The sequence below is a fragment of the Lacerta agilis genome, chromosome 1, assembly GCF_009819535.1.
Source record: "Lacerta agilis isolate rLacAgi1 chromosome 1, rLacAgi1.pri, whole genome shotgun sequence".
Lineage (NCBI taxonomy): Eukaryota > Metazoa > Chordata > Lepidosauria > Squamata > Lacertidae > Lacerta > Lacerta agilis.
Genome location: NC_046312.1, coordinates 81,481,235 through 81,508,641, shown reverse-complemented (window position 1 = coordinate 81,508,641; position 27,407 = coordinate 81,481,235). Strand labels below are relative to the sequence as shown.

Below are 27,407 nucleotides of genomic sequence, written 5' to 3'. Positions count from 1 at the left end.
GCAACCCCAGAGTCGGACACGACTGGACCTAATGGTCAGGGGTCCCTTTACCTTTAAGGGTTGGATTAGATGACTCTCGGGGTCTCTTTCAACTCTACAACTCTATGGTTCTATGAACTCTTTGGATCCCGGATGAAAACAACAGTGGAGTCCTCTACACTGTTTCCTTTTCTCATATTATCTTGACAGAAACAATATGAAGTATAGACTGTATGCAGTATAGAGCACCCTAGCACAAACTATAGAATCATGCATTTTAAGGAAGTACAACCACTATTATGATTTTAAAAGTTATACTACTATTGTGATTTAGAAATTAACAACAGCTCCATTTGCATGTTCCTGCCTAGTGGAGCGAGTGGGAAGCACAACCATTTTGAAGATATTATATATAGTCGTACCTTGGAAGCCTAACGCCCTGGAACTCGGACATTTTGGCTCCCGAACGCCGCAAACCCGGAAGTGAGTGTTCCGGTTTGCGAACATTCTTTGGAACTGGAATGTCCGGCGCGGCTTCCAATTGGCTGCAGGAGCTTCCTGCAGCCAATCGGAAGCCGCGCCTTGGTTTCCAAACATTTTGGAAGTCAAAAGGATTTCCGGAATGGATTCCACTCAACTTCCGAGCTACGACTGTTTTATATAATAAATTTATATACTGTCCTTCATCCAAAGATCACATATGTTTACAACATAAAAACACAAATGCATCACATTATAATTTTTTAAAAGCACGTTTAAAAGGCCATAGGTTGTTTAATAGCTTCTCCATGAAGACGCATTCACTAGAGCCCCCTGCTGGTTGGGAGCACCTGCCCTTTAGGCTCTTCTTGTTGACCTTAAAGGAATCTGTAGGGAAGAAAAGGGCTGAATTGTGCAAAGTGCGTAGGAGAGGGAATGGGCGGGCCTCATCCCCAGTGGGAAGAACAGCGGAAGCACTGAAGCAGGATGGAATAGTCTGGGCTGGGGCTGGGCGTGGTGCAAGCAGGAAAATGCCGCGGGATAGTCTTTAATGAAGCGCAAGTGGCCAGGGCCGGGCTGCGTGTTTCATGGGTGAATCATCACAAGTGGGAGGCCTTGGCATGAGTTATGGGGTATGCTTCCGTGGTGGCTATGCAGGCACAACCACGTTCCCAGCCTTGGCCTGCTGGAATCAGAAGACACACACAGAAGCTTCAGCATCTGACAGACTGGGGAAGTCAGACGAAGAAGCCACACTTAGTTCCCACAAAAGAAATGTGGAAATCCATGTTTTTTCTTCACAACTGCAGTTTCTGAGCATATTCAGCCACATACATGTCCTCACCGCCATATATTTCTCCTCATCTATTGTAACCCAGCATCTCGCTCTCAAAATTCTATGATATTCAGAATTACAAAATTTGAACAGCATCGTTTTGGCCTAAAAAAATTAAAAGTTAGGGAGAAAAACTCCATCTTGGGTTGATATTCTGTTTATGTACTCAGTGCAGTCCCCTAACCTGTTCACATAATGTGAAAACAGATACTGTATTTATTAAGCAGGTGCAGTTAGATTGGCAATGAACATGATCGCCAACCTAAGCTCTCCTACTAGCCTGCTCCATTTGCCTATAGCATGGATATGGCTCCTGATCCCCTCCAGATGTTGTTGGACCACAATTCCCACCACCCCTTTTGGCCATGCTGGATGGGGCTGATGGGAGTTGTAGGCTAATGACACCTGGAAGGCAACAGGCTCTCCATCCCTGACCTAAAGCATTAGCCATGCCCTGCCACGAAGACAGTCTCTTGCCCCAAATCTAAATTTTCACGGTGTGGTTAGTAAAGATCCTTAGAATGAATTACCCATTGCCATCCAGGGTCCTGCATTATGCATCTACAGCAGTGAATGCTGGTGGGGAGGGGCCTGTGGAAAAACAGGTACAGCCGTACCTTGGAAGTTGAACGGAATCCGTTCTGGAAGTCCGTTCAACTTCCAAAACGTTCGGAAACCAAAGTGCAACTTCTGATTGGCTGCAGGAAGCTCCTGCAGCCAATCGGAAGCAGCGGAAGCCCCGTCAGACATTCGGCTTCCAAACGCAGTTCGCAAACCGGAACAGGCACTTCCAGGTTTGCAGTGTTTGGGAGCCAAAACATTCAAGAATGAAGCTGTTCGAAAACCAAGGTACGACTGTATTATGTGTGGCCTTTATGCCTTGAACCAGATGGATGACTCTTGTCTCCAGTTCCCATCCTGCCTTGGGGCCCAACCTAGATATAGCATCAATTGTGTGAATGCAGTTAACATGCACACTTTCTGTAATGTAAATGCTAATAGAAGCCGTTTGGATGGTGAGGAGAGAGAGAAGTTAACCCTTTCTGCCCTGCGATGGTCATGATGAAAGTTTGTCTTATTTCTACTGGCATGATGAATGGGGTCAGACTGTGCATTAGAAAACAACAAAACTTTCTGATGAGTTGGTAGTGGTTGGAGGGCAGTTGGAACTACCTTGTTTACATGAAGAGAACAAGGCTGCTCTGCCCTGGGCAGAGGGTGTGGTGGTGGGGATAATGGCAAAGTCATTTTTGTAGTTAGCTCCTTCTCTTTGTCCCTGGTGTTATCCAAGGTGGGGCCAGCATCAAAACCCTGGACAACTCTCAGCCAAGTTCTTTGGAGGTCTGAACTGCCGTCTTTGGACTATGCAATAAATGTTGGGGTATATATTTTTATATGACCTGGGCTATAGAAGCAGGCTGCGTTGAGCACTTTGTCCCTGTGTCTTCTCCTGGAAATGGTGGTGTGGGGCGGGAATGGGCGATGCAGGCTTTGCTCCCCCTGTCACAGTGCTCCCTTCGCCCACAGCTCCTTACAAGTGTGCTCCCTGCAGGAGATTCGTGGGGGATCCTTGCCTTCCTGTGTGCCACGCTCTGGAACCTGCCTGTGGTGCCTGCACTGAACAGCACGGACCAAGTGACTACCACCAGACAGTCCATCCAGCAGACGTACGACCTTACTCGCTACCTGGAACACCAGCTGCACTCGCTTGCAGCTACTTATGTGAGTGTAGAAGCTTGGAGAGGGTTGGGGACTACTGAGTTGAGCAACCTAGTAGGAAACACCTCTCCCTTCCCTTGTGTGCCCTTTCTTTTTCCTCTTCCTGCCCAGACTCTATTCCCTCTCTGTAAACTGTGCTTCACTGTCTCTTTCCTCTCTGATGTCTCTGTCGCTAGGTGAGGTCAGGCTGCGTTTCTCTCTCTCTATCCGAGTTGAGAACCCAGTGGATTGCAGGCACACGCATAACTTTAATCCCAAAAGCTCAGTGCAAAGAGGAGTGTATCAACAGGCGACAGCATCTGCCTCCGCTCAGTATGTGGGGAAGAGATTCATGCAGGCGGACATTCTAAGACTTTAAACTGCCTGCAACACCATCTGCAAAACACGCCACAACCCCCCACCCCACCCCGAAATTTCCTTCTGCATGGTGAATAGCTAAAATACACGGCTCTTTCCCCAGCCATGGCCCTCACTTGGCAGAATATCTGACATGCTTCCCCCTCCCTGCCTTCAGGCACCGGTGGAGTCTCCCTGTTTACAATCTGTTGTGCATCTCCTGGGGTGAGGTGAGGCCTTGTCTGTCAGAACTCGCCAGGGAAACGCCCGGCTGCGTGGAGAGCAGAGACTGGGGGCAGACCCTCATCTATCTGCATGGCATCCCTGCTCCCTGGCCTACCTGGCATTCCAAGCCCTACCCCTTGGCTGGGTTCCCTGGCACTGAGCATTCATCAAGAACAGTCACAAAAGTGAAACGAACGGATTGATTTGGTTTGGGTATGGGTATGGGTATGGGAAAGTGTAGAGGCTCATATTTTCCAGCATATCTGGGTTCAAGAAGCTTCCTTTTTTAAACACAAAAATTGAGAAGCCTGGATCTCCATAGGAAAAATGAGAAGTGGACCCATTATACACCAACTGATGTCCATCTTATTTGTCGCCTTCCTGTGTGCCACACCATCAACTGGAACAACATTTTCTAACAAGGGCCCCCGGTGATAACACATAATTCCCATAATGAGCCACTGTATTGAAAAGCATTAAAAATACTTACCGGTAATTAACTGAAGTTCTGCCCATCAAGCAGAAGCTTGCCCCCCTAACAAAAGCCTGCCCACCATAATGCACTCTTTTGGGTTTTTTTGTTTTTTTTTTAACCCGTGATCTCCCCCCAAAAAGCTCAACAACACCCCCCCCAAAAAAAATCCTTGCTACGCCCATGCCACTAGGTGGGGGCCTAAATGCACAATTAGCATGTTAAAGCTCATGGTTCATCTGGAGGGAGATAAACCATAAGCCTGGCTTTGGACAACTTGCTAAGCCAAACCATGGCTTAGCTGGTGGCAGCAGGACCAGAGGAAGAGCAAAGGAGCCACAATCTCCTCTCCAGGAGCCTGCATGCTCACACGCATGTGCCAAATCATGGTTTGGACCAGGTCAATGTTTCATCTGTCTTCACCTTCCTATGATGACGGTAAGGGTGAATTCCTATAGAGGCAATAATCTAACCCTTCATGGGATATCACTGCATGTTTGTGATGCTTTGGAACATTTGTGGTTCCTTTGGATAGAGAAGTCCCACCTCTTGAGGTTATGGCTTTTAGGAGCCCATCCCATTTCCATTTGGCTGACAAATATGTGTCCCTTCATGCAGGCTTGAAAGGCCCATACTTTTCTTTTCACTGGGCTCAAAGACCCAGAATGTGTAAAGAACACAAATCTCCTTGCAAACGTTTTTTAGAGCGAGGTGGGGTTGGAATTGTTGAGCCCTTTTGTTGAAATAAGAAGTTACTGTTAAGAAGATGTCTATCTTTGGAGGGAGCCAGAAGTTAACGGGGAGAGGCTATTCTGTAGAGATGCCAGGAGAGGAACTGGGGGCAGTAATAAAAGCAATCTTCTCCTGGCTCAAGGAGGTTAAGGTTAGGGAGGACTGCATAGGCTACCATTGGAGGTTATGCTATTTCCAGCAGAAATCAGGCCTTCTCCTCTATCAGAGCTCCAGCACTTTAACCTTAAAATTTAGCACTACGTAGACCTTATATAATAGCATATGCAACCATTGCATTTCATTATGATTCATCTGTTCTCTGTACCTCCTGATGGTTGACTCCTTACCTTCAGTGTTCCCGTAAGTAGGTTGGCATTCACCGGTGCAAAATGATTGGCAATCTGACTCAGCAGGACAGGAAATGCACACCCATGTGCCCGCATGCGCACTGCCGCATAGCCCCAGGGCTTCTGTATCAGTATAGAAAAAGGAAACCAGTCAATTGTGCTGTCCTGTTGGCTGCTTCTTGAGGGATGTTGTGAAATTTCTGCCAAGGGATTTCTACTGAAGCAAAGCTGCTCCCATATGTGGCGATGTAAGCTGTGGACAGAGGAGGCTATTCAAACAGCTGGGGGAAAATGAAATGAAACACATTGACAGCTGAGGAACACTGGGGTCACAGCTGCATGGGTCTTCTTTGGGGGGTTGGGTGTGCCGTTCAAGTGCATCAAATCTCCAAAGTAGGAAGGCCAAAGGTGTTTTCAATCTGCAGTCGTCCTTGCCTGCTTGTTTGCTGGGTCAATAGGGAGGATTGCAGGATTTGGCCATCATCTGCTGTGGTGGGCATGAGCACATGCAAGGGGGGGGGAAAGATCCCTGCCTTTCCTTTCTATGCTCCCAGCACTAAGTCCAGTGGCATCTCTAGCTGGGACCATGGACAACCACTGTCTAGGCCAGACCTACAACCAGGGTGGTATGAATTTCAGCAGCTCTGTGCAAATATATGATTTGTGGCTGAGCGCAATTCCTGAGAATTCTCTGCTTTCTATTCTTTTTAAAATCTTAGAAAACCAAGAGATTCCCATAGTCACTTTTTGATACTTCTCAAGAGTAGATGAAACAGAATAAATGGTAAAAAGCAAACAATCCCCTCCTCCATAATTTCTACAGGACCCCAACCTTAGTATTTCCTGGCATAATTTTTTTAATAATCTTGAAAAAGAATTTTGGTACCTACCCATCTTAAAATTTAATACAGAGCAAAACTCTAGTGCGTAGCTGTCAACCTTCCTTTTTCTTGCATTGGGAAATGGCCATAGCTGTCAACCTTCCCCTTTATTGCAGTGGGAAATGGCGCTGGAATAAGGGAATTTCCCACAAAAAAGGGAAAGTTGACAGCTATGCTCTAGTGTCCAGAAGAGAGCATTCAGGCAGAATCCTATTGAGCACTGCTGCCAGCTCCTGCCCACCTAGCAGTTCAAAAGCACATCAAAAGTGCAAGTAGATAAATAGGTACTGCTCTGCCGGGAAGGTAAACAGCGTTTTCGTGCGCTGCTCTGGTTCACCAGAAGCAGCTTTGTCATGCTGGCCACATGACCCGGAAGCTGTACGCTGGCTCCCTCGGCCAGTAATGTGAGATGAGCGCCGCAACCCCAGAGTCGGACACAACTGGACCTAATGGTCAGGGTTCCCTTTACCTTTACCTTTACCAATGCACTCTCCTTCAAGAGACCCTTCCCTCCTTTGTCCATAGAAACAACTTTTTTGTAAGAAAAGCTTGACTGCAGCCGGCGCTTTGAAGTCTTGTCTTTTAAAATTTGTGTTTTTACTATTGGCTTCTCTCCCCCCCCCCCTTATTGATGTGAGCTGCTTTCAGAGACCAACATTGTCTGAAAAGCAGGATAAGAACGTAGTAAACAAATGAATGAAGGCGCAGAAGCAAAAAATACCCGAACAAACAAACAAAAAACCCCACCCAAATTAAAAGGACCCAAAATACCATTTTGAAATCTTTTTGAGATTCACTGGTGGGATGGGGTGGGTGTGAGGGTAGAATTCATTCCTTTTGAGCACTTAAGGACAACAGCATGGCTACAGGTGGTCGCACATGTTGGCAGCAGGGTCCTTGGCTTGCCTGAGGGTTATTAAGCCCCGCAACGAAAGGCAAAATGGGAAAGGCAAGCCTGTGTGCTGAAGGCTCACACAAACTGTCTTTAGATTCCCCAGTAACGCGGTCTCCCAATTAGCTGCCCATCTGGCTGCTTCACGCCACCTTCTTTGCTTATTATTATTTACTTATTGCAATTAAATCCTGCCTTTCCTCACAGGAGCACAAGGCGGCATGCATAGTTCACCACTTCCCTGTTTCATCCTCCTAACAACCCTGTGTGGTAGGTTCAGCTGAGAGTGAGTGACTGGCCCAAGGTCACCCTAGGAGCTTCCTGGCTGAGTCAGGATTTGAACCTTGGTCTCCCCCTACGCTCTAATCACTACACCACAATGGCTGTCTAAAAGAAAAGGAAAAAAATCCACTTCCTTTCTTTGATCTTAAAGTCCAGGCCCTTTAAGTATTAGAGAAGTCACGCTTCAGCTTCCCTCCCCCCACCCCCCCTGCTGGTCTCATGGCGTTGGCCACGTCCCAGCCTGCCCTGTGAATTGGTTTCTGCTGGCGTGTTGTTTGGGGAGAACCCGTCCCTACTTGCCCCCAGGCGACACAGAGGAAATTAATTTGTCTCCTGAGCTTGTCAGATTGTTCACACAGCCGCAGGCTTTGACACACCTCCCTTCCGCTCTGTGCTTCACCCCACCCGCTCACCCCGCTGCCTGGGCAATCCTGCTGCCCCTCAGGGCACCAATGCTGGCAGAGGGGGGTGGGGTGGGGAATCCCAGGAACGCAGCTTAGCAGGGCAAGCGGGTGTGAATAAATGTGTGTGTGTGTGTGTGTGTGTGTGTCTACCAGAATATTCAGGGCAAAGCAGGGATCTCTCACTAAGTGCCTATCTGACGTGCTGCAGTCGCAATATGTCACCGGGTAAAAAGGAGATAATCAGCATGTCAGTGGATCCCATAATATTTGCATGCACAGGGCACACATACACAGTGCAGCTGTTCAGACGAATAAAGGATGTCAGTGTGCACTCATGCCTTGTGTGTTGTGCATATCGCTAAGGAATTAAAATTGCTCGCTCCCATACTGCCATACCTCACCGCCTCACTGAGTGGGAGCAGGAGGAAGAGCTTGTGGAAAGGATGAGTGGAATGGTATGTGCAACTGCGCTACTCCCATATAATAAGCATGTCTAACCACCTGCTTGTCTTTCCACCCTCAGCTCAGCTACCTGGGGCCACCTTTCAATGAGCCGGACTTTGATCCTCCCCGGCTAATCGGGGCAGAGGCTGTGCCCAGTGCCACCGTGGACTTTCAGGAATGGCACAGCCTGAATGACAATGCCCGGCTGGCAGCCAACTACCAGGCCTACAGCCACCTGCTGTGCTACCTGAGCACCATGGATGGGAAATCCCCAGTCGCCATGCCCACCCTGCGTCACAGCCTCGCGCACTTCCGTGCCAGCCTGCAAGGGCTGCTGGGCTCCATTGCTGGCATCATGGCTTCCCTGGGCTACCAGCTTCCACCGACGCCGACGGATGGTACGCCTCCACTCCGCAGCCAGTTCCTGCGCAAGATGGACGACTTTTGGCTGCTCAAGGAGCTGCAGACCTGGCTGTGGCGCTCGGCCAAGGACTTCAACAGGCTGCGCAAGAGGGTGCCCCCTTCTGCTGTTATGCTGCACCTCGAGAGCAGGGGCCTCTGAGCCCTGACCTTCACCAGCCTCTCTGCCTTCGCCTCATCCACTGACATCATACCCACTCCTCAAGGCCAAGGGCTTTCCAGAGCCCCCCCCCCAATCCACAGCCCGTCTGCCCCTCTCCACCTCAATCCTGACTCCTGCTGCCACACCTTCATGGTGCTGCACTGCTCTCTATTATGAAGCCGTGCCTCTAGGTGAGCAAACCCACACCTATCTGTTTCTTCCTTTCTTTCTTTTCTTCCTTCCTCCGCCTTCTTAGTCGCCTGCCTTTCTCTTGTTCTTCCCAGAGGGGGCCATTATTTTTCCAAGATCAGAGGAAAAGCCCTGCTCCCTCCCACCCCAGTGATGAGCAATAAAGCCCTGGCTGCAGGGCAGCGAACATCTGGCAGCCTCCACCTCTGGCACTCTGCTCTCCTTAAATGGAGCTCCCCCAGAGCCTGGGTTCCTGCTCTCTCTCTCTCATAGAGGATTGTGCCAATTAGGTGCTTACGAAGGGGGTTTACTTCCCACAAACCTGCCTCTGATCAAACCCGCTGGCTCAAGATGATGCCCAGCTCTGGCCTTCCTTTCGGGCCATGAACTCTGCAGCAGGGGTGGGGAACCTTCCTGAAGCTGGGGGTCACATCCCCACCTGGTTAATTCTTCCAGGTGCCAAAATCAAAGCAGACAGAGCCAGAGCTTGCAGCAGGTGGAGATACCTTATGCCGTCTTTCACCCCCCCCCCCACTCACACACATGTGCACAGACATGCATACAGAGAACTTCCCTCTCTGCAGTCTCATCTCTATCCACCAGCTGCTCAGGAGATTGGGTGGCAGATGAGCAGCGGGCTGCAAAGGGGGCTGCCCCACACTCTTTCTCAGACACATGCATGCACATTGCACTGCAAACACGCACAACCTCCCCTCCCTGCAGTCTCCTCCTTGCTGCTTAGCTGACTGAGGAACAGATGAGCAGCCAGGAAGAGAGCCATGTCCCAGGCCTGCTCCCTTGATTCCTGACCAGCTAGGCAGCAGGTGGGCTGGGAAGATTGCAGGCTGGCAGTTCCCTACCTCTGCTCTAGAGGCAATCTCACCCCACAAGGGCGAAATGGGACTCTGAATAGGCATTGAAACGAGGCATGAAACATAAGGGATACGGTTTAATGCAGGCACTGGCGAGCTTTCAGCCTTTTTCTCTCTCTTTTGCAGTGGTCAACTCAAGAGGCTCCCCTATCATTCATCAAAGCCAAAAGCTGCAGCAGAGTTGCCCACGACAGGGCCATCTTCCTAGCCAGCCCCAGCAATGGTCTCTGCCTGCCTGTACCTCTCCCTCCCCGCTGTGGCAGGCGGGCCTAGTGAGGCTGTGCAGTTTACTGTCACCAGCAAAGGACAAGGGGAGGAGTTTCCCATAGGTGGCCCAGTCCATAGGTCTCTCTCTCTCTCTCTCCCCTCCCCTCTCCTTCTGACCCCCCCCCCCACTGTCAGGTTGTGTTATTCTCAGTTTGTCTGTATTAATATTTATTTATTTTCAGATGTTATTTATTAGATTGTATTTATTGCAGAATTTCTATTCTTGTATTAACAAATAAAAGGCTTTCTCCAGGAGCTATGCTGGCCTTATTTGTTTCTGTGCAGAGCATGCTCTGGGCAAATCTTCTTTTATACGCATTAAACAAACTTTTGTGTGTGCATTCAAATACCTTCCTTCAACTGGCCTGCCAATAAGGTGTGAGTTTTGCCCCCAGTGCCCCCAGTTGTAGGACAACAATTCCCATCATTCATTGGACTTGTGAGCTGGGGGCTAATGGGAGCTGGAGTCCAACAACATCGATAGAGCCACAGGTTCCCCACCCCTGCAACAAGAAGGCTGCGGTCATGAAACACACAGTGTGCCATCTCCTTTAAGCCAAACAAATCCTGGCCCCCAAAAATGATGATGCAGATGGGAGAAGCTCAATTTACAGGATTATTGCATTGGCCCCAGAACCTATCCGTCTCCTTCCCCTCCCATTTTATGTCCTAAAATAAATGCAAAGGAGAACATGGGCACAAAGATAGTGGAAGCTGTTGCCTGGATTTGTGGGCACATTGTGATTAAAAACAAACCTGTGGGCTCCACACCCCAAAATGGCTGCCATTTTTTGTGGATCCCTTCCCCCTGTACACACATTCCACACACCATCCACCCATTTATAAGCATTCACCAAATTCATCCTCCTTTTGCCTACATCCCAGGCCCCATCTTCTCTCTTTTTACTCCCCTGAGCCTCCACCCACCCTTCATCCATAGCTCCGGCTTACCCCTTTATTGCCTTCCCATGGCTTCTTTTTTCACCCCCACCTCTTTTCTGTCTCCCCTCCCCTTGCTACCTTTCCTTACTCGGGTCATGGACACAAAGGCACACACTTCAGCTACCACCGTCACCGTCATAGGCCCTTATCTTTCTTCCTCCAACCAATCCAAAGGCCACCTGCCCTCTAAGCAGAACAGAATTGGGCAGGTGCAACAAAAACCTAGCAAAGAACCACAAGCAGCTGGAGCAGCAACACAGGGGCACCATTTTAATTCTATTTTGGATGTGTGTTTATCTTGGGGGTGGGTGGGGAGCAGAGCAGGTGGCCTAGCAGGTGCCACAACAGCCCTCTGGGGTCCCGTGGGCATCACGTTGCTGACTCCAGAACCATAGCGATGGGGGAAATTTCACCTCCTAATTTGAACTATGGTAGTAGCTTTCCATCCATTGCAATACAACCAGAATATCCTGTCTCTCTGCATAAGAGTTGCTGGCTGTCTACCCTTGTAGAATCAATCTTGGCCATTTCCAGCTGAGCAAACAAGGCAAGAGCGAGCCCTAATGTCCACCTCTGTGTTGGGGGTGGGATTCAATGACGTGCCAGCAAATTCAGGTGGTGAAATTACGGTTTATTAAGAAGTCTCGGCAACAAGCTGGCTTCCTCAAACGATCAGACTTTTTGTGATAAGGAAAACTACAGGAAAATGCACTGGAAAGTATTGGAGAACAGTTGCTTTGACATAACTTTGCCCGTGTACACGCTATACATTTAAAGCACATTGTTAATTAATTAATTAAATTTGTATACTGCCCTTCAGCTGTACATCTTAGGACGGTTCACAACATAAAATTACAATATAAAAAAAACACAACATGCATCATGAAAATAGGAACAAAAAATAATCTCCCCCTCCCACAACACATTTATAAGGGCATCGGATGTCAATTAGCCAAAGGCCTGGTTGAAGAGGAACATTTTCACCTCACCCCTAAAAGTGTATAAACTGTCTCAGACTCTGCATTCATCATCTGAGGCCCTTCTTTGTGTGCCTCCTCCACATGAGGGTGGCAACATGAGAACGGGCCTTTTCTGTAGTGGCTCCCCATTTATGGAATGCTTTCCCCAGAGAGGTTCGCTTGGTGCCTTCATTATATATATTTTAGGCGCCAGGTGAAAACATTCCTCTTCAACCAGGCCTTTGGTTATTTAATATTCCACAGCCTTTTAAATGTGTTATTTTTGTTTAAATTATTTACTGGTTTTTTATCTTGTATTTTATTCTTTGAATTGCCCTGAGATCTTGTGATGAAGGGTGGTAAACAGATTAATATAATATAATATAATATAATATAATATAATAATTAAGGAGCCAGCTGAAACTCCCTGGGGAGAGCATTCCACAAACAGAACCAGTGCAGAAAAGGTGTTGCCACTCTCTGGACCTCTCGTGGAGAGGCACACGAAGAAGGGACATGACACCCCTGCCCCAAAATCCTGGGAATTGTAGATTGCTAAGGGTGCTGGGAATTATAGCTCTGTGCTGAGTAAATGACAGTTCCCAGGATTCTTGGGGAAAAGCTATATGCTCTAAATGTGTGGTGTGTATGCAGCTATCACCAAACCTCCCCGAAAACAAATCAGAATGAATGTTCAAAAAGGGAAAAGGGAAAGACACCAAAGATAATCCAAGGCTCTTAGCAGCACACCATTAATTCTGAACCTGGGGCCTCCACAAGGGACAGGAAGAGCAAAAACCAACCACAGCCTGCCATGGCTTCCTGGTCAGATGCTGTCAGAGTGTGATGGAGAGGAATATGCAATGCAGAAGGAACTGGGATGACGGCAAAGAGGAACAGGCAGGAGATTATGGCTCCCTTTGCCTGTTTCACCATAACTTCTCTTGAATGCAACCTGGCGACCTAACTACACAGGGACCAAAGGTGAAAGCAACCTATGCTTTCAGCCCATTTCAAGAGAAAGAGTAGCAGTGGGTCTCAAGGTTATGTCACATATATATGGCATACATATATATACTGTATGTGCCCATTTCCTTTCTCTGAAACTGGGGGGTGGGTCTAAGGTAACTTTGCAGAGGGCACTTCTAGCACCGAGCAGCTGCTTTTTGGTAAGCTGTTCTTCCCCGAAGAACCAAGAGAACAGGGAGAATGTCAACCAGTCGGAAGGCAGCTTATTCCTGAGCCACACTATGAAGGCAATAAAAAGCTGCTGGAGTCCATAAACAGAGAAAGAGACACTCTCAGCAGCTGACAAAAAAAAAAAAAACCCAGAAGAACCAACAACCAGGGTGGACTGCACAGATTCCAGCTCCATCCTTCTTGCTCTCTGACTCAGCCGCCATAGATCTTACTCCCCATCTCTGAGCCAGGAATACAGCAGAAAGATCCTTGCTCTCTCCCCCCCCCCCAATGCTGTCACTAGCAGGGCCTCCCACACCTCACCTCTTAAAATGTGCCGCACAGTTCAGACTGTGAGAAGCCAGCCATAGCCCCCGGAGATAGATAACTTGAGGGTCTCAGCATCCAGGTTGGCTGCTTGGCCCCTTTCCAGCTGTGGTGAGATCACTACAGCATTCAACAAGGAAAGAACAGAGCCCAACCTTCTGGCTCGTCCCCTGTCTACCCCCCCCCCCTCTCAATCCATCACATGCATTGCTTGTGACAGTCAAAGGAGCTAGGCTATAGTGCCTCTGCTCCTCTTGTGCAACTCTCCAGATGATTTTCATTGTGTCTTCCTCTTTAAGGCTGCTGCATGACAACAACCCTGCTCCAGTCTTCCTTCCAGATTTCTTCCCTGGGGTGGTTATGCACAAGTCTTCCTTATCACCTGCTTCATGGTGCAGGAACTTTTTTTTTGTAGCAACTGCCTTCTTCTTGAGTTAAGAATTCACTTCCCCTTGGATGGTTTTCTTGTTTAGCTCTACACCTTCGGTTGGAGCAGACAGAAAGTTATCCAGATCTACAATCCCTCTCTTCCTCTCTCCCCCACCTCCCCAAACACCTACTCTAGTTTCTCATTCTGTACCTACAGGGCTCTGCTCCCACCAAGAATCCCATCCCTAAAAGTTAACCACCCCAACTTCTTCAGATGCTCCTTCCTACTAGCCACTCAGGCACCCTTTTAAGGTGGGAGGCCTCATGGTCTTCTTCGTTTCTAGCTGCTTTGATCGGGACTGTTATTGCCAGAAAGGTGCAGTGATAGCAGAGGGAGAAACTTAAGGGAACATTGAGGATCTGTTTACATTACTGCTTACTCCTCACACCGTGCCCTCCCCCTTGCTAATTTTTGTAGCCGCTTTCACACCATGTTAGCCACAACCCATACTGATCCTGTAGTTTCTTGACAAATAGTGCTTGGTGTTGAGTCAAGGTACTGGGATACACTAATAAAACAGCCGAACCTTGCTTTGATGGGAACCAACCTGTGATATTCAAATCTGGTTCCTGAATGCTACCACTGTCAGCGAGCAAGTTTGTTAGATCCAATATCAAAGCAAGACAGTTGGTGCTCTACAAGATGCATTGTTACAGCTGGAATATGTGCTCTAAAATGAAGGACAAACTGGGCTGGATAAGGCAAGATGAGGCAACCCCCTTGAGTGGCAGGATCCATAAGAGCAGCAGACCCCAATGTAGATCTTTATTCCCCCCTTGTTCCTGATTTAGATCTTGACTCACCCCTTCTTCCCCAGTGGGGATGGGGGTGCCATTTTGTGGTTTGCCTCAGATGTCAAAATGTTTTTGGGGTGCGTGGGGCAACCTCTTATAGAGAGCATTTAAAGGAGATGCTACACCTAATGAATATGTACAAATGAAAATGATCCATCCCTGCTGGGCAAAATTTGCATCTGCTAAGAGGATTTAAGCCCTGGGCCATAGCAAATGGGCCAAGAGAGCCTGAGGGACATCAATGGGTGTTGAGAATGGTCTTTGCCATTCTTCCCTGAAACCAATGGATTACGGTACATTCTTCTTTTTCTGAGTCAAGAGCTAAGGATGTGGATTTTGGTTCATAAAAGCAGGTCAGGCCTCCACCGTAGCTCCATAAAATGAAGCCCATAGCTGGAGCTGAGCCTAGTAAAATACATTAGTCATTGCATAGCGTGAGGATAAAAGGAAGGCTGGAGAAAGGCTGAGGATGAAGGGGGAAAGAGGGCTAGAGAGGCTGCATTGATCCCCGTCCTACTTGTTCAGGTCTCCTTTCTCCCAGACCCCGCTTGCTCCTTGTGTGGTAGGGGGAGAGCCCTGATGATTCATGCCCTAGTGGATTTCTAACTCCCAGGGGTGAGTCTGGGGCAGCATCTGGGGTCAGCATCTCCTGCTTTGCCTTTGTCTCCTGGAGTTTCTTGTCCTGGAAAGAAACTGACTCAGTCTTGATTCCCAGCAGGGGACAAAGCCTCCACGAAGGAGGCCAGGAAACAACCTTGAGCTAACCACAGCCACCCCTTGCCCTCAGTTGTCTGCCCTGGACTTGTCCACTAGCCAGGCAGGCTGCAACACTAACCGAGGGCCTGGTCAATGGCAGTCTCCACGGCAGCTGTACTAACCACAGGCATTTTTATATGGCTCTAGTGGCAGCCGCCATATCCTCCATTTTCAGTGCTTTGTGGGAAACTTATTAGGCTCTGGGGAAGGCATTATTCAGGAATCTAAGTTTGATCGAAGACTCTTTGGAGTCAACCCAGTGTCATTTTGCCCCTTGGAGTAAAGGAGCAACTAGACAAAGTGGCAGGGCAAGTAGCAGCTTTAGGAGGACTTCAACTGCAAAAATGGCATTGGATGGATAGCTCAGTTGGTAGAGCATTAGATTCTTAATCTCAGGGTCATGGGTTCAAGCCCCACTCTGTGTGTGTTAGGGTGGGGGAGCCCACTTTCCTCCATTGCTGAAGAACCTGGCAACCGTGCAGCAGCAATGGCCTTTTGAAAAACCCATGGGATATCCAATCGTACATTTCCTATTGTGTCATCTATCTAGATGTGACCTCAGGGAGTGGGGGTAGATATGCACCATGAATGGGGCTGAAGTGTACCATCCTATTGAGGCAGAAGTAGGGAATCTCCAAACAGTACTTAGTTCCTCTTTCATCCTGCAAAGCCTAGTCATTCTAGCAAGATCTCATACATCAGTGTTTTTCAACCACTGTTCCGCGGCACACTAGTGTGCCACGAGATGTTGCCTGGTGTGCCGTGGGAAAAATTTGTTTATTTGATTCCTATTCAAGAGAATTACTTTATATATAGTCAATATAGGCACAGAGTTAAATTTTTTAACATTTTCTAATGGTGGTGTGCCTCGTGATTTTTTTCATGAAACAAGTGTGCCTTTGCCCAAAAAAGGTTGAAAAACACTGTCATACATGCTGTGAGCTCTCATGAGATTTTGGCAAGATCTTAGTTTTATAGCTAACTGTACCTGCCCATGTCAGAGCTGGAAAATTAATGTTCAGATTATACATTCGCTTCATTGATGTATTAGAATGAACTGGATATTAAGGTGATTATTGTGATGGTGATATAAAGATGGGTACTACTAGTTGCATTATGGGAAAGCTGACTACTAATGCCCCTTAAAAAAAATTAGAACAGGAATGGATAACCTGTCACCCTTCAGATATTCCTGGACTCTAAGTCCCATTATCCTTGACCGTTGACCATGCTGACTGGGGTTGATAGGAGCTGAAAACCAACAGCATCTGCCTTGAGTATAGGACCTAGACATTGATATTTATTTCAAAGTGGATATGACAAGCAAAATAACCAGTGTCCTTACCCATGTTAGCAGCCTTGAGAATCAGATATTTACTTTTTAACATTGGGGATTTTAGAGCTCATCTCTCCATTAAGTAGGAGATTTGCCCCAGATTTATTATGAAAACCCTAAGGTATAGCTGTAATCTGAACCTTACAGTTTCCCTCCTCATTTTGGTTGATGAAGACAAATCAAACAGCAAGCTTCTAGTTTTTAATCTTTTTCATGGACCGCTTAAATAGAGCCTGGCTGTGGCATTTTATGGGGGCAAAAGCGACACCTAGTGGCCAGAAGCGCAGTTCATTAATCCTTGGAGTCTGTGAAAATGTTTTCACCACATCACACATCACATCAATCGCTAGAAGTCCACAACAGTTATTTCCCCACTTATTTTGTGCAAAAACTGGTCCCTTAAATCCATGGCACGTTGGATAAAACTATGTTTTTTGCGCTGCTGAATTAATAGTTTATTTTTTGAAACGTTAAATTCTTTATAATCCTGGGGTGATCTAGCATAAGAGTCCCATATGCATGTTGTCCTGTTATGACTGCCACAGTCTAACTTGGCAAATAATGGATGGCCCAACCATTTATCATACGACGGGAGGCAAATCAAGGATACCACCACCACTTGCAACTGTGGGTATCTAAGCACCATCATTTATTTTATTAATAAACATGGCATTGAAAACAGTTGACTTATGGTTATCACAGGCCCCTCTTTATCCTACACTGTGGAATGGAGATTACGAACTAACACTATGTGCTCTAGTTCCACAAAACACTTTTATTGCTTTGTTTGAAAAAACAAACAAACAAACAAACAGGCTTTCTATCATTCTTTTCTTCTTTCCAGAAATATTTTTTCTCAATCATATTTTGAAACAGAAGGCAACACTGAACCTGCTGTTGCAGAACATAAGGAAAACCTTTCCCCATAATTTTCCTAATAAACCTATAAAATTCAATAATAATAATAATTAATAATAATTTATACCCCACCCATCTGGCTGGGTTTCCGAAGCCACTCTGGGCGGCAATGAATGTCTGCTCATAGATCTCTAGGATATGTATGGTAAAACACCTCAAGTTGTTTTGTTTTTTTGTTGGTGAAGTTTTGACACACCTTCCTGAAAATAAGGAAGGGTTTGAATTTTTATTTTTTCCTGCTTTCCCAATACATACTGAGAGAGCCTGGCCCCCTCCTTGAATTTTTTTTTGGGGGGAGGCCCCTCAGCTCCCCTTTAGATGGCACCCCTGGCAGGTGAAAAAGCTTAACTTCATGTGGTTGTTTTAAAAAATGGAACAATATACCTTCATTTGCTGATCATTCTGCTGAGACAAGAGCAGATCAATCTGGATTTTCCTTCCTGGTATAACCAATATGCAGCGTGGACAAAAGCAGAGATAGTGAGGAAGCAGCCAGGTGACTGTTTTTCCATGTGGGGAACATTATTATACACAAGAGTCTTGTATTTGATTGATTGTCGGGGTTTGGGTGCTGGAGCTCCTCGTGCACGGCCTTGGATTGGTTATGCACGAGGTACCAGTTGCGGGGAAAGTGGCCAGCGTTCCACGTGCTTTTGAGCACGGTCGCCGGCCAAGCCTCACAGTCTGAAGGATGATGAGTAAGCCAATTGACGACTCCGATAGTGTGTGAGTTCCTAATTGCCTTCTTTAATGAAAAGTTGCCTCGTGAAATAAAATATATACCCTGACTCTGAATAGGCGGACCAATTTACAGAAAATTAAAAATTTTACTTTACTCCCCCCGTTAACCCCAAAGGAAGACAGACACCGGTTGTATCTTTAGTGGCTTCGGCAGAACCCGCGTAGGCTCGTCCCCTAAGCTAAGTTCCCCTAAGCTTAAAGACCCTGCGCGCCCGATCTTCCGCGAGGCTAACTAAATAAACTAAAACCGAAATATCTTCCGCGGGCCTAACCCTAGGCTAACCTATAAGAAAACCTAACTAAGGCTAAACCGAATGATCTTCCGCGATCTAACTCTAACTAAAGAAAAACCCATCCAACCCGTCCAGCCCGCTCCTAGTCCCTTAAACTAAACTTGACTTCAACTAAAACCCAACTAAAAGAACATAAGAAGAACGTGCGGTCTCGTGCTACTTCTCCTTGCCTAAGCGGGGTGCCTCTGCCTTTTATTAGGGAACAAACGTGACATCATCATTAGTACTTTAACCAATAAAATCACTGTTGCTGCCCTCCAAAAGGGCGGGAAGCAAGTTTAACGCTCATTAACAACTTTGAACATGACCGGATCTACAAAATAAAGGCGGATTAATCTTGTAAGTGAATCACACTATTCATTCATGCTTTCACTTTCACTTTTGCGCGCAATTATACCAAAAGTAGACCTTGAAAAACCCATAAAATAACCAATTAATTATGAATCCATGGCGGATCCGTGAAACGTATTCCGACATATCATCTTTCTTTTTTTGTTTTAAATTAAATTAATTTTGATTTAGTTATATAAAAAAGAAGGTTAGAAATATCATAAGCATTTATCTGACACAAACATTACCATTTGTTTAGATATAGAACTCGACATGAAAGGGCAGAGCATCAACAGTGCCAACAGTGTCCACATCAAAACTGTGATATGAACACTAGCAACACCATCAATATTCATTCCCCTCATCAGAGGAAATACTTGTACAATAATGTAACAATAAAGTCATGAAAATAACAAACCACTAGCCGAACATAAAAAGTGATCGATCCGATACACTGTAAACCTTTTAGGCGTATATAAATACTTCAATATATAGTGTAACACAACAAATCACCTCATAAGCATGTGTACTTTCGCGTGCAGCGTAAAACAACAAATTACTCCCCAAACACAAGAGAGGACCTGATGCAGGTCCAAAATTAAGAATAACGGATAACGACTGCCCAAACATAAGAGAGGTCCCGATCCGGGACCCAAAATTAAAGTATAACTAGAGCTGGGGCTATATAGCCTACCCAGACCCCTCCCCCATTTTTTTTTAATTTTTTATTTCGGAAAACTTAAGTAAAATGGATAAGGTAACAGAAAAGGGTTGTGGCTCTGAGGCTACAGAATCGAAGGAACTTTCAGGAAGGCAGATTCTGGACTTACCACAGCGACCACAGGTAACGGGGAACTAGGGTCCGATTCCAGAGAGGGGATTTAAGCCACCTATGTACAAGTGGTTTTTCGCCACAAGAGGGGATTTAAGCTACCTAAGTACAAGGTCTCCCAGCGATAAGAGGGGATTTAAGCAATCTCCAGCGAAAGCGGAGGCAAAGTGAAAGGAGAAGCTGGGAACCTGGTTTACTGCCAAAGGTAGCATATAAAGGGGGATTTTTCAAAGAAAATAGGGGTACCAAGAGGGTAGGACGCCACCAGACTTGACATATATATCTTGAACAAATCCGAGAATGACCAATTCTTTGACCAAAAGAAATATTTCAAATAAGGCATATAAGTATTACCACATTTTAAACTACAACTTTTGCAAGCACAACGTGGAGATTTAAGATTATTGAAATAAAACATATATGCATGAATATGTCTATGACTAGAACTGCACAAAGATGATGCTTTGACCTTACATAAACATTTCCATATCATCAAAATTGTGACGCTCTAAATGGAAACCATTGCAGAAAAGCTTTGCATATATAAACATCCATATCATTAATTATCAAGCTATAAGGAAAACACATGTAACATGCGAGGCGGATATTTCAAGAAGCATACAAAGGTAAATATGCAATTTTTACAAGTACAAGACAGGTTTAGAACTGCAAAATGGTGTTGGAGAGGAGGATGAAGATGATGAATGAGTTGCCGGTCGTCTTCTTCTCCGACTACACATGACCATGTAGAAGAAATAGTCCTGGAACTCAGGAAAAGTTCATGGAGCTCAGGAAAGTACTGAAACATCGAGCTCTGAAGAAACAACGATACCTGTAGAAGAAAGGAGGTTAAGCAAGCAAATCAAGGTGATCTGCTAGTGAATGCAGGTATGAGAGTAACTGGAACAAATCTAGGCAGCCAGGAACCAAGGGGCTGCCCAGAGGCAAACAAAAGGCCTAGGCAGTAGGAGGGTAAGGCAAACTGCCCAGAACTCAACTGGTGCTGTTAGTTGAGCACTTTTGAAGAATTGCTGCATTTGACAAGGCGTTGGGCAAAAATTGCCGGGAACCGTAGTTCTCCATGGCTGGGCCAAATTTTAGAAACTTCCTCTTAAGGAACAGAAACAAGTCCCTTGCTTTGAGAAACTGGTGTGTTCAGACAACGAATTGGATATTCTCAGCATGCTGTTAATATAGAGGATAATAAAGAAACAGGAATCTAGCCAAAGAACCAAGAGTTCCGCCGGGAGTTATAGTTTTTCAATCAACCACTGCCAAAGTCAGCACTGAACATAACAAGGAATGTTCCATGGCTGGCGATTGGATCATTGAGTAAAGGAAAAGTGAATAAATGTGAGCAATGCAGAGAAGAACAATGCACTTTTGTAACAGTGCTTGCCAGGGGCTTGTAGAGAGAATGAGCTCTTTAATTAGGGCCTCTGCTGCGACGAGCTTCTCGGATGTCAGCGGCCATTGGTCGACCCATACAGGGGGTCCTTCCTTCCATGTGAGTGGAAGTGCATGAACTGGCGCTGATGCAGAGGCCCACATCAAAAATGAGTGTGGATAACAGTTCTTGCTTTAGACAATAAGTCTCTACCCCAAAGGGTGATAGGCACATCCATAACAAGTGGACGGAGCTGCACCATGGAGCCTGAGTCTGACTGGAAGGTAATCGGATGCACGCTCTGGTGGGCGGGTTCGAAACCTCCGACTCCGAAGACTTCCTGGGTGACAGTCGTTGCCCACTGGTCAGGCCAATCCTTTCTGGCGATCACTGTGACATCTGCGCCTGTATCAAGAAGACCCTTGATCTTTCGTCCACCCATTTCTAAGACGAGATGAGGGCGTTCTTCTGTAATCTTGATTAGCGCCATTGCTGCCTGAGGAGGCAAAGAGTCTACAGGAGCTGTAGGCGTAGAAGTAAGCAAATAGAGTCTGGCAATTTCCAAACCTTTTGTGAGGACACAAGGAACTGTTGAGAATCCTGGAATCAGCAACTGCGATGAATCTGTGATTCGAACTAGGCCTGCAGTCAATGTGACTGTGGCAGGGAGGCGATCCATCCTAGGCAGGATAAGGCAAATTGAGGTGTCTGGGAATGGACCACGAATGGATGTTGGCAATTGCTGAGCAAACCATGGATTTGAAAAATAACAGTCCTCTGTTAAGAAGAGTGGTATACCTGGGACAGAAGATTCTTCTTGTTCTTCGTTGACAGTGTTTGAAGACATCTTTTTGGCTTCGGGGTTTTTGCACTGCTGAAGTTGGCAACTCTGAAGCTGCTTTGCGTTGAGTTGGCAAACTTGAGGTTCTTCCGTTGGTAAAAGTTGCTGATGCTGTTGAACCTGTTGGCATTCAGTCAGTTGTGCATCAAACTGGCAGGATGGAACTTCTTCTTTGACACGAGGCAGTAGAAGTTGTTGTTCCTGATAGTTGTTTGGTTGTGGCGGGCTGAGCTTAAAAGCTGGAGGTGACACAAAGGTGTGGACATTGTTAACTGGAGTGATGTTTAAGCTTCCACAAGAGGGAGCTGGCTCACTCACTTGCATTCTTTGGCCACATGGAAAGTGATCATCAGCTGGGTTGCAACTTGAACACTGCTGTTTCATCAAGGGCAAATGTCCTTCAATGACAGATTGACCTTGATTTGAAGATGAATAAAGCTCAGGAGTTGCGAGATTGATCTCAGTAGGATGTCTTCTCAACGTTGAAGGCAATTCTGCGATCAGAGACTTGACTGTGATTGCTTGCTGTGAAGCGGGGGTGACATCAGCTGGAACTGAAGGGCGGTCAGCAGAAGGTGAACTGAATGCTGTGTTCTCTACTGGAACCCTTTGAATAGGTAAGGCAGATGATGAAACCTCTGGAACCTGAATGCTTGATGAGGTCACATCTTTTCTCTGGACATCTGGGGAGTAGATATCTCTTTGGATCACTCTTTTTTCCTGATGACCTGGATAAGGAGTAGCGTTGTTCACCTTTCTGGGATGGTTGACCTTCATGATGTTCTTGAACTTGCACCCTATTGTTTTACCGGGGCCGGGGCGCGGCCCGCAGAACCGTTTCCCTGAACTGGAGATGAGGTAGGTGATGTATTTTGTGGATTCAAACGACAATCGTTCGCCCAATGAAATCCTTTCTGACAGATGGGACATCTCTCTGGCGGCTTGGCAGAAGGCCTTGGCGTTGTTGTGCACTGCGACCGGAAATGCCCATCGCCTCCACACCCATAGCACTTCTTGACTGGCGTAGAGCTGTCTTGACGTGGCATCTGTACCGCAGCTGCCAAGAGCTGTGCTTTGTAGGAGTGGGTACCGACATTCTGGCAGACGCGTAGCATCTCAGTCAATGTGGCATCTGGACGAGCTGCAACTGCTGTTAGGGCATTCTTGCAGTCATCATTGGCATTTTCAAAGGCAAGTTGTTTTGTCAGCATGTTTCTGGCATGACGATCTTCTATCTGGCGTTCCACTGCAACAATCAGGCGATCCACGAAGTCCCCATAAGGCTCTTTTGGACCTTGCCTAACTGCAGCGAATCCTGATATTGAGCTAGCATCTGTGCGATTGGGTAGTCTGCGCCAAGCTTTGACTACAATGTCTGCTATGGTGACAAGTGCAGCATCAGGTATGGCTAGCTGTTGATTGAGATTGGAGTAATGTCCTGATCCTGTGAGCATATCTTCTGTGGCAAGTGGCGTTGCACGTCTGGCTGCTACTTCTTTCCACTCTTGCAGGCACAGAAGAGCATCTGTAGGCGACAGGAAGGTGCGAAGAATCAACTTCCAATCAGATGGCAGAAGTCTACTAGTGGACAGTCCTTCAAGTAAACTTCTAGTATAAGGAGCTTGAAGTCCATTTTCACGTATGGCTTTTCGCAGTTCACGTAGTGTTTCAAAAGGAATGGCTTGATATCTTGCAGGTTGTCCTCCATTAGCACGAATCACTGGAAAGATGTGCATTGGATCAGCACTAAAGTCTATTTGTCCCAAAGCTGCTTCCAAAGCTTGGGTTCTGCAGATAGGTTGCATTGCTGTTGGATCTGTAGGTGGCATCAGTGAGTTTAAATCTTCTTGATGCTTTCCAAATGATGAGCCACTAGATGGCGTTAAAGAGTCTTTGACATCTGGATGCCTTGAAGATGGCTGACTATGAAGACAAGATGGCTGACTTGAAGTTGGATGAAGACAAGATGGCTGACTTGAAGTTGGATGAAGACAAGATGGCTGACTTGGAGTTGGAGCATAAGGTTGTTGGCTCTGTACTGCAAGTCCTGGCATCTGGATCATCATTGTTTGGCTTTGCTCTTGTCTTGGAATCTGCATTGGCATTGGAGGTGCTGAAGGGTTGGTAAATTGCTGTTGTGCTGCTTGCATTGAAGCTTGGATTGCTGTTGATTGGAAATCAGCTTGCTGCAAAACTGGAGTTGCTGGCTTGAGCGCGGCCTGCAGGGCAGCAGGGTTTGCTGGCAAAAAGGCTGCTTGCTGCTGCTGCTGCTGGATCGCTGGCAAAAGCGCGGCTTGCGATGGAGGAAGCGGGACCGTTGCTTGGAGCGAGGTCCGCGGCTGCTGCTGACTTGAAATCGCTGGCTGGTAAAAGGCCTGCGACGACTGCTGAGCGACTGGCGGTGGGGCAGTCCGCGGCGGGGCTTGAAAGGCCGACGGCGTCTGCTGCACCGGCACAGGCGGCAATGAATCTGGCAATGACAAATTGGACAAGGGCGAGTGCGTGTACGACAACGGGGCCTGAACTGGCTGCTGCGAGGGGGCCGAAAATGGCACAACCGCAAGCGGCAGCACAGGGGCACTATTAAAAGCAGTATTTCCCAAATTCACTGTTCCATTAAGCAAAACATTTCTTGGAGCGATTTGTTGAAAGCAGTTTCTTACTTTGCTCCATACCAATTGTACAGGAATTCCGATTTTCGGGTTGGCCATAAATTCTAACCCGATCCTTTCCCATGAAGCTAAATCTTTCGTTCCTTCCTTAGGGACCCAGGGACAAATTTCCCCAATGGTCTTAACTAAAAGCTCTACTTCTGATTCAGAGACAGGGTGACCATTTCTTTTCAAAAGGTACAATAAATCTTCACAAAATTTAACTTGAGCAGTTGAGAGTGAGGAGCCCATTTTTAACACTTTCCAAAACTTTTCCTCCCCCACCCGTAGGCTTCTACTAGGGGACACCGGTTCTACCCGTAGGCTTTAACCGAAAAACCTGGCACCCGTAGGCTTTAGCCAGAAAACCTCCGCCCCCACCCGTGGGCTTCTACTAGGGGCTACCGGCCCTACCCGTAGGCTTTGACCGAAAAACCTGGCACCCGTAGGCTTTTGCCAGACCCTGGCACCCGTAGGCTTTTGCCAGAACCCTTCCCACCCGTAGGCTTTAGGGAAGACCTTACTCTGCCCGTAGGCTTACACTAAACTCCTTGCCGCTCTACCCGGGGACCCCTTGGGGCAAAACATACGCGCGCGACTTCTATTTACAGTACTTTGGGCAAGCGGTGGATTCGCGCTACTGCAGCGAAATCCTGGATAAACCGGGCCGTTATACCTCACCTCTCAATGTCTGTTTCCGAGCCACTTCCGATATGTTGCCTTCAACCGGAGTCTTCGTGGAAGCGATTTTTGACTACGCTTTGCCTCAGAGAGGGGCACCACTTGTCGGGGTTTGGGTGCTGGAGCTCCTCGTGCACGGCCTTGGATTGGTTATGCACGAGGTACCAGTTGCGGGGAAAGTGGCCAGCGTTCCACGTGCTTTTGAGCACGGTCGCCGGCCAAGCCTCACAGTCTGAAGGATGATGAGTAAGCCAATTGACGACTCCGATAGTGTGTGAGTTCCTAATTGCCTTCTTTAATGAAAAGTTGCCTCGTGAAATAAAATATATACCCTGACTCTGAATAGGCGGACCAATTTACAGAAAATTAAAAATTTTACTTTACTCCCCCCGTTAACCCCAAAGGAAGACAGACACCGGTTGTATCTTTAGTGGCTTCGGCAGAACCCGCGTAGGCTCGTCCCCTAAGCTAAGTTCCCCTAAGCTTAAAGACCCTGCGCGCCCGATCTTCCGCGAGGCTAACTAAATAAACTAAAACCGAAATATCTTCCGCGGGCCTAACCCTAGGCTAACCTATAAGAAAACCTAACTAAGGCTAAACCGAATGATCTTCCGCGATCTAACTCTAACTAAAGAAAAACCCATCCAACCCGTCCAGCCCGCTCCTAGTCCCTTAAACTAAACTTGACTTCAACTAAAACCCAACTAAAAGAACATAAGAAGAACGTGCGGTCTCGTGCTACTTCTCCTTGCCTAAGCGGGGTGCCTCTGCCTTTTATTAGGGAACAAACGTGACATCATCATTAGTACTTTAACCAATAAAATCACTGTTGCTGCCCTCCAAAAGGGCGGGAAGCAAGTTTAACGCTCATTAACAACTTTGAACATGACCGGATCTACAAAATAAAGGCGGATTAATCTTGTAAGTGAATCACACTATTCATTCATGCTTTCACTTTCACTTTTGCGCGCAATTATACCAAAAGTAGACCTTGAAAAACCCATAAAATAACCAATTAATTATGAATCCATGGCGGATCCGTGAAACGTATTCCGACAATTGATTGATTTCATTTAAATCCCATCTTCCAATGAGGAGCACAAGGTGGCAAACATGGCTCTCCTTCTCCCCTTTTTATCCTCACAACCACCCAGTTAGGTACCAGTAGATCAGGCTGAGAGACAGTGACTGACCATGGGTCAGGCAGCAACTTTCATGACAGAGTGGGGATTTGAACCCTTGTCATCTCCCAGGTTCTGCACTCTGGTAGCAACTGCTACAACATACAGAGTTATGTTCAGTTGCCCTGAGTTAGAGCTGTTATGTACAGTATTGAAGTTCTCACCCTAGGCCACTAGGGTTGTTGTGTATATAGTTTCACTCTGCCCACCGTGACTGCAGTTCTCACTCAGGCCCACATGCAAATGAAGGATTGAGAGTGCCGTTCACGGATTGGGTGGCTAGAGAGAGTTGTTACTGTTGCATGTTACTGAGTACTATACAAGCAGGCTGGCTCAGCCCTTCAGTTCAGTTCTGTTCCAGCCTGAGAATAAAGAGAGCTGCTTGGAGAATCACTGTGTCGTCTGCTGCTATGTCCGCCCACTACATAATAAGAGCCTCAGACTCAGTTTGTAGCATTCTATCCTTGACTTCAGAGCCGTCTCATCCATAGAAGCCGGTGGCGCGGTGCGCCAGGGCGCTGGGCGCCCCAGGGGCGCCCCCGCGAGCCCGCCGGCATACCGGGCTCCTCCTCCCCAACCCGCCCCCGCCCCCACGGGCAGGCGGGCACTCGCGCGCCGGCGGGCGGGCTGTAAGCCGCCCGCCCTCGCCTCCCAGAGCCCCAGCTGGAGCGCTGGAGCGGCGCGGGGCTTTGCGCGACCTTCCAGCACTCCAGCTGGGGCTCTGGGAGGCGAGGGCGGCCGGCTCGCGCTCCCGCGCGCAGCCGGCCGCCCGCCCAATGCAGCGCGAGCTGCCCAGCAGCGCCGCGCCGTCCAGCTGCGCGCGGAGCGCGAGCTGCGCGGGAGCGCGAGCCGGCCGCCCTCGCCTCCCATCCCGGAAGCGCTGGAAGGGCGCGCAGAGCCCCGCGCCGCTC

The 27,407-nt window shown here is 47.4% G+C and overlaps 1 protein-coding gene and 1 long non-coding RNA gene across 4 annotated transcripts in view; both read left to right on the top strand.

Annotated features, from left to right (window-relative positions):
* Positions 1-8,638, top strand: part of CLCF1 (cardiotrophin like cytokine factor 1) — a 50,635-nt gene extending 41,997 nt beyond the window's left edge. For 2 of the 3 annotated variants that reach the window (XM_033159170.1, XM_033159162.1), the window contains exons 2-3: positions 2,847-3,016; positions 8,108-8,638. In XM_033159170.1, the coding sequence (XP_033015061.1) occupies positions 2,847-3,016; positions 8,108-8,590 (653 nt within the window). In that variant the 3' untranslated portion in view covers positions 8,591-8,638. Of the gene's footprint in view, positions 1-2,821; positions 3,017-8,107 lie in introns of all 3 variants that reach the window. The other variant, XM_033159152.1, reaches the window with a different exon arrangement.
* A 68-nt stretch (positions 8,639-8,706) lies between these two features.
* Positions 8,707-10,173, top strand: LOC117052330. The gene is made up of 2 exons (XR_004427245.1): positions 8,707-8,781; positions 9,778-10,173. It is a non-coding gene; the product is annotated as an uncharacterized LOC117052330 (long non-coding RNA).
* The last annotated feature ends 17,234 nt before the right edge of the window (positions 10,174-27,407 follow it).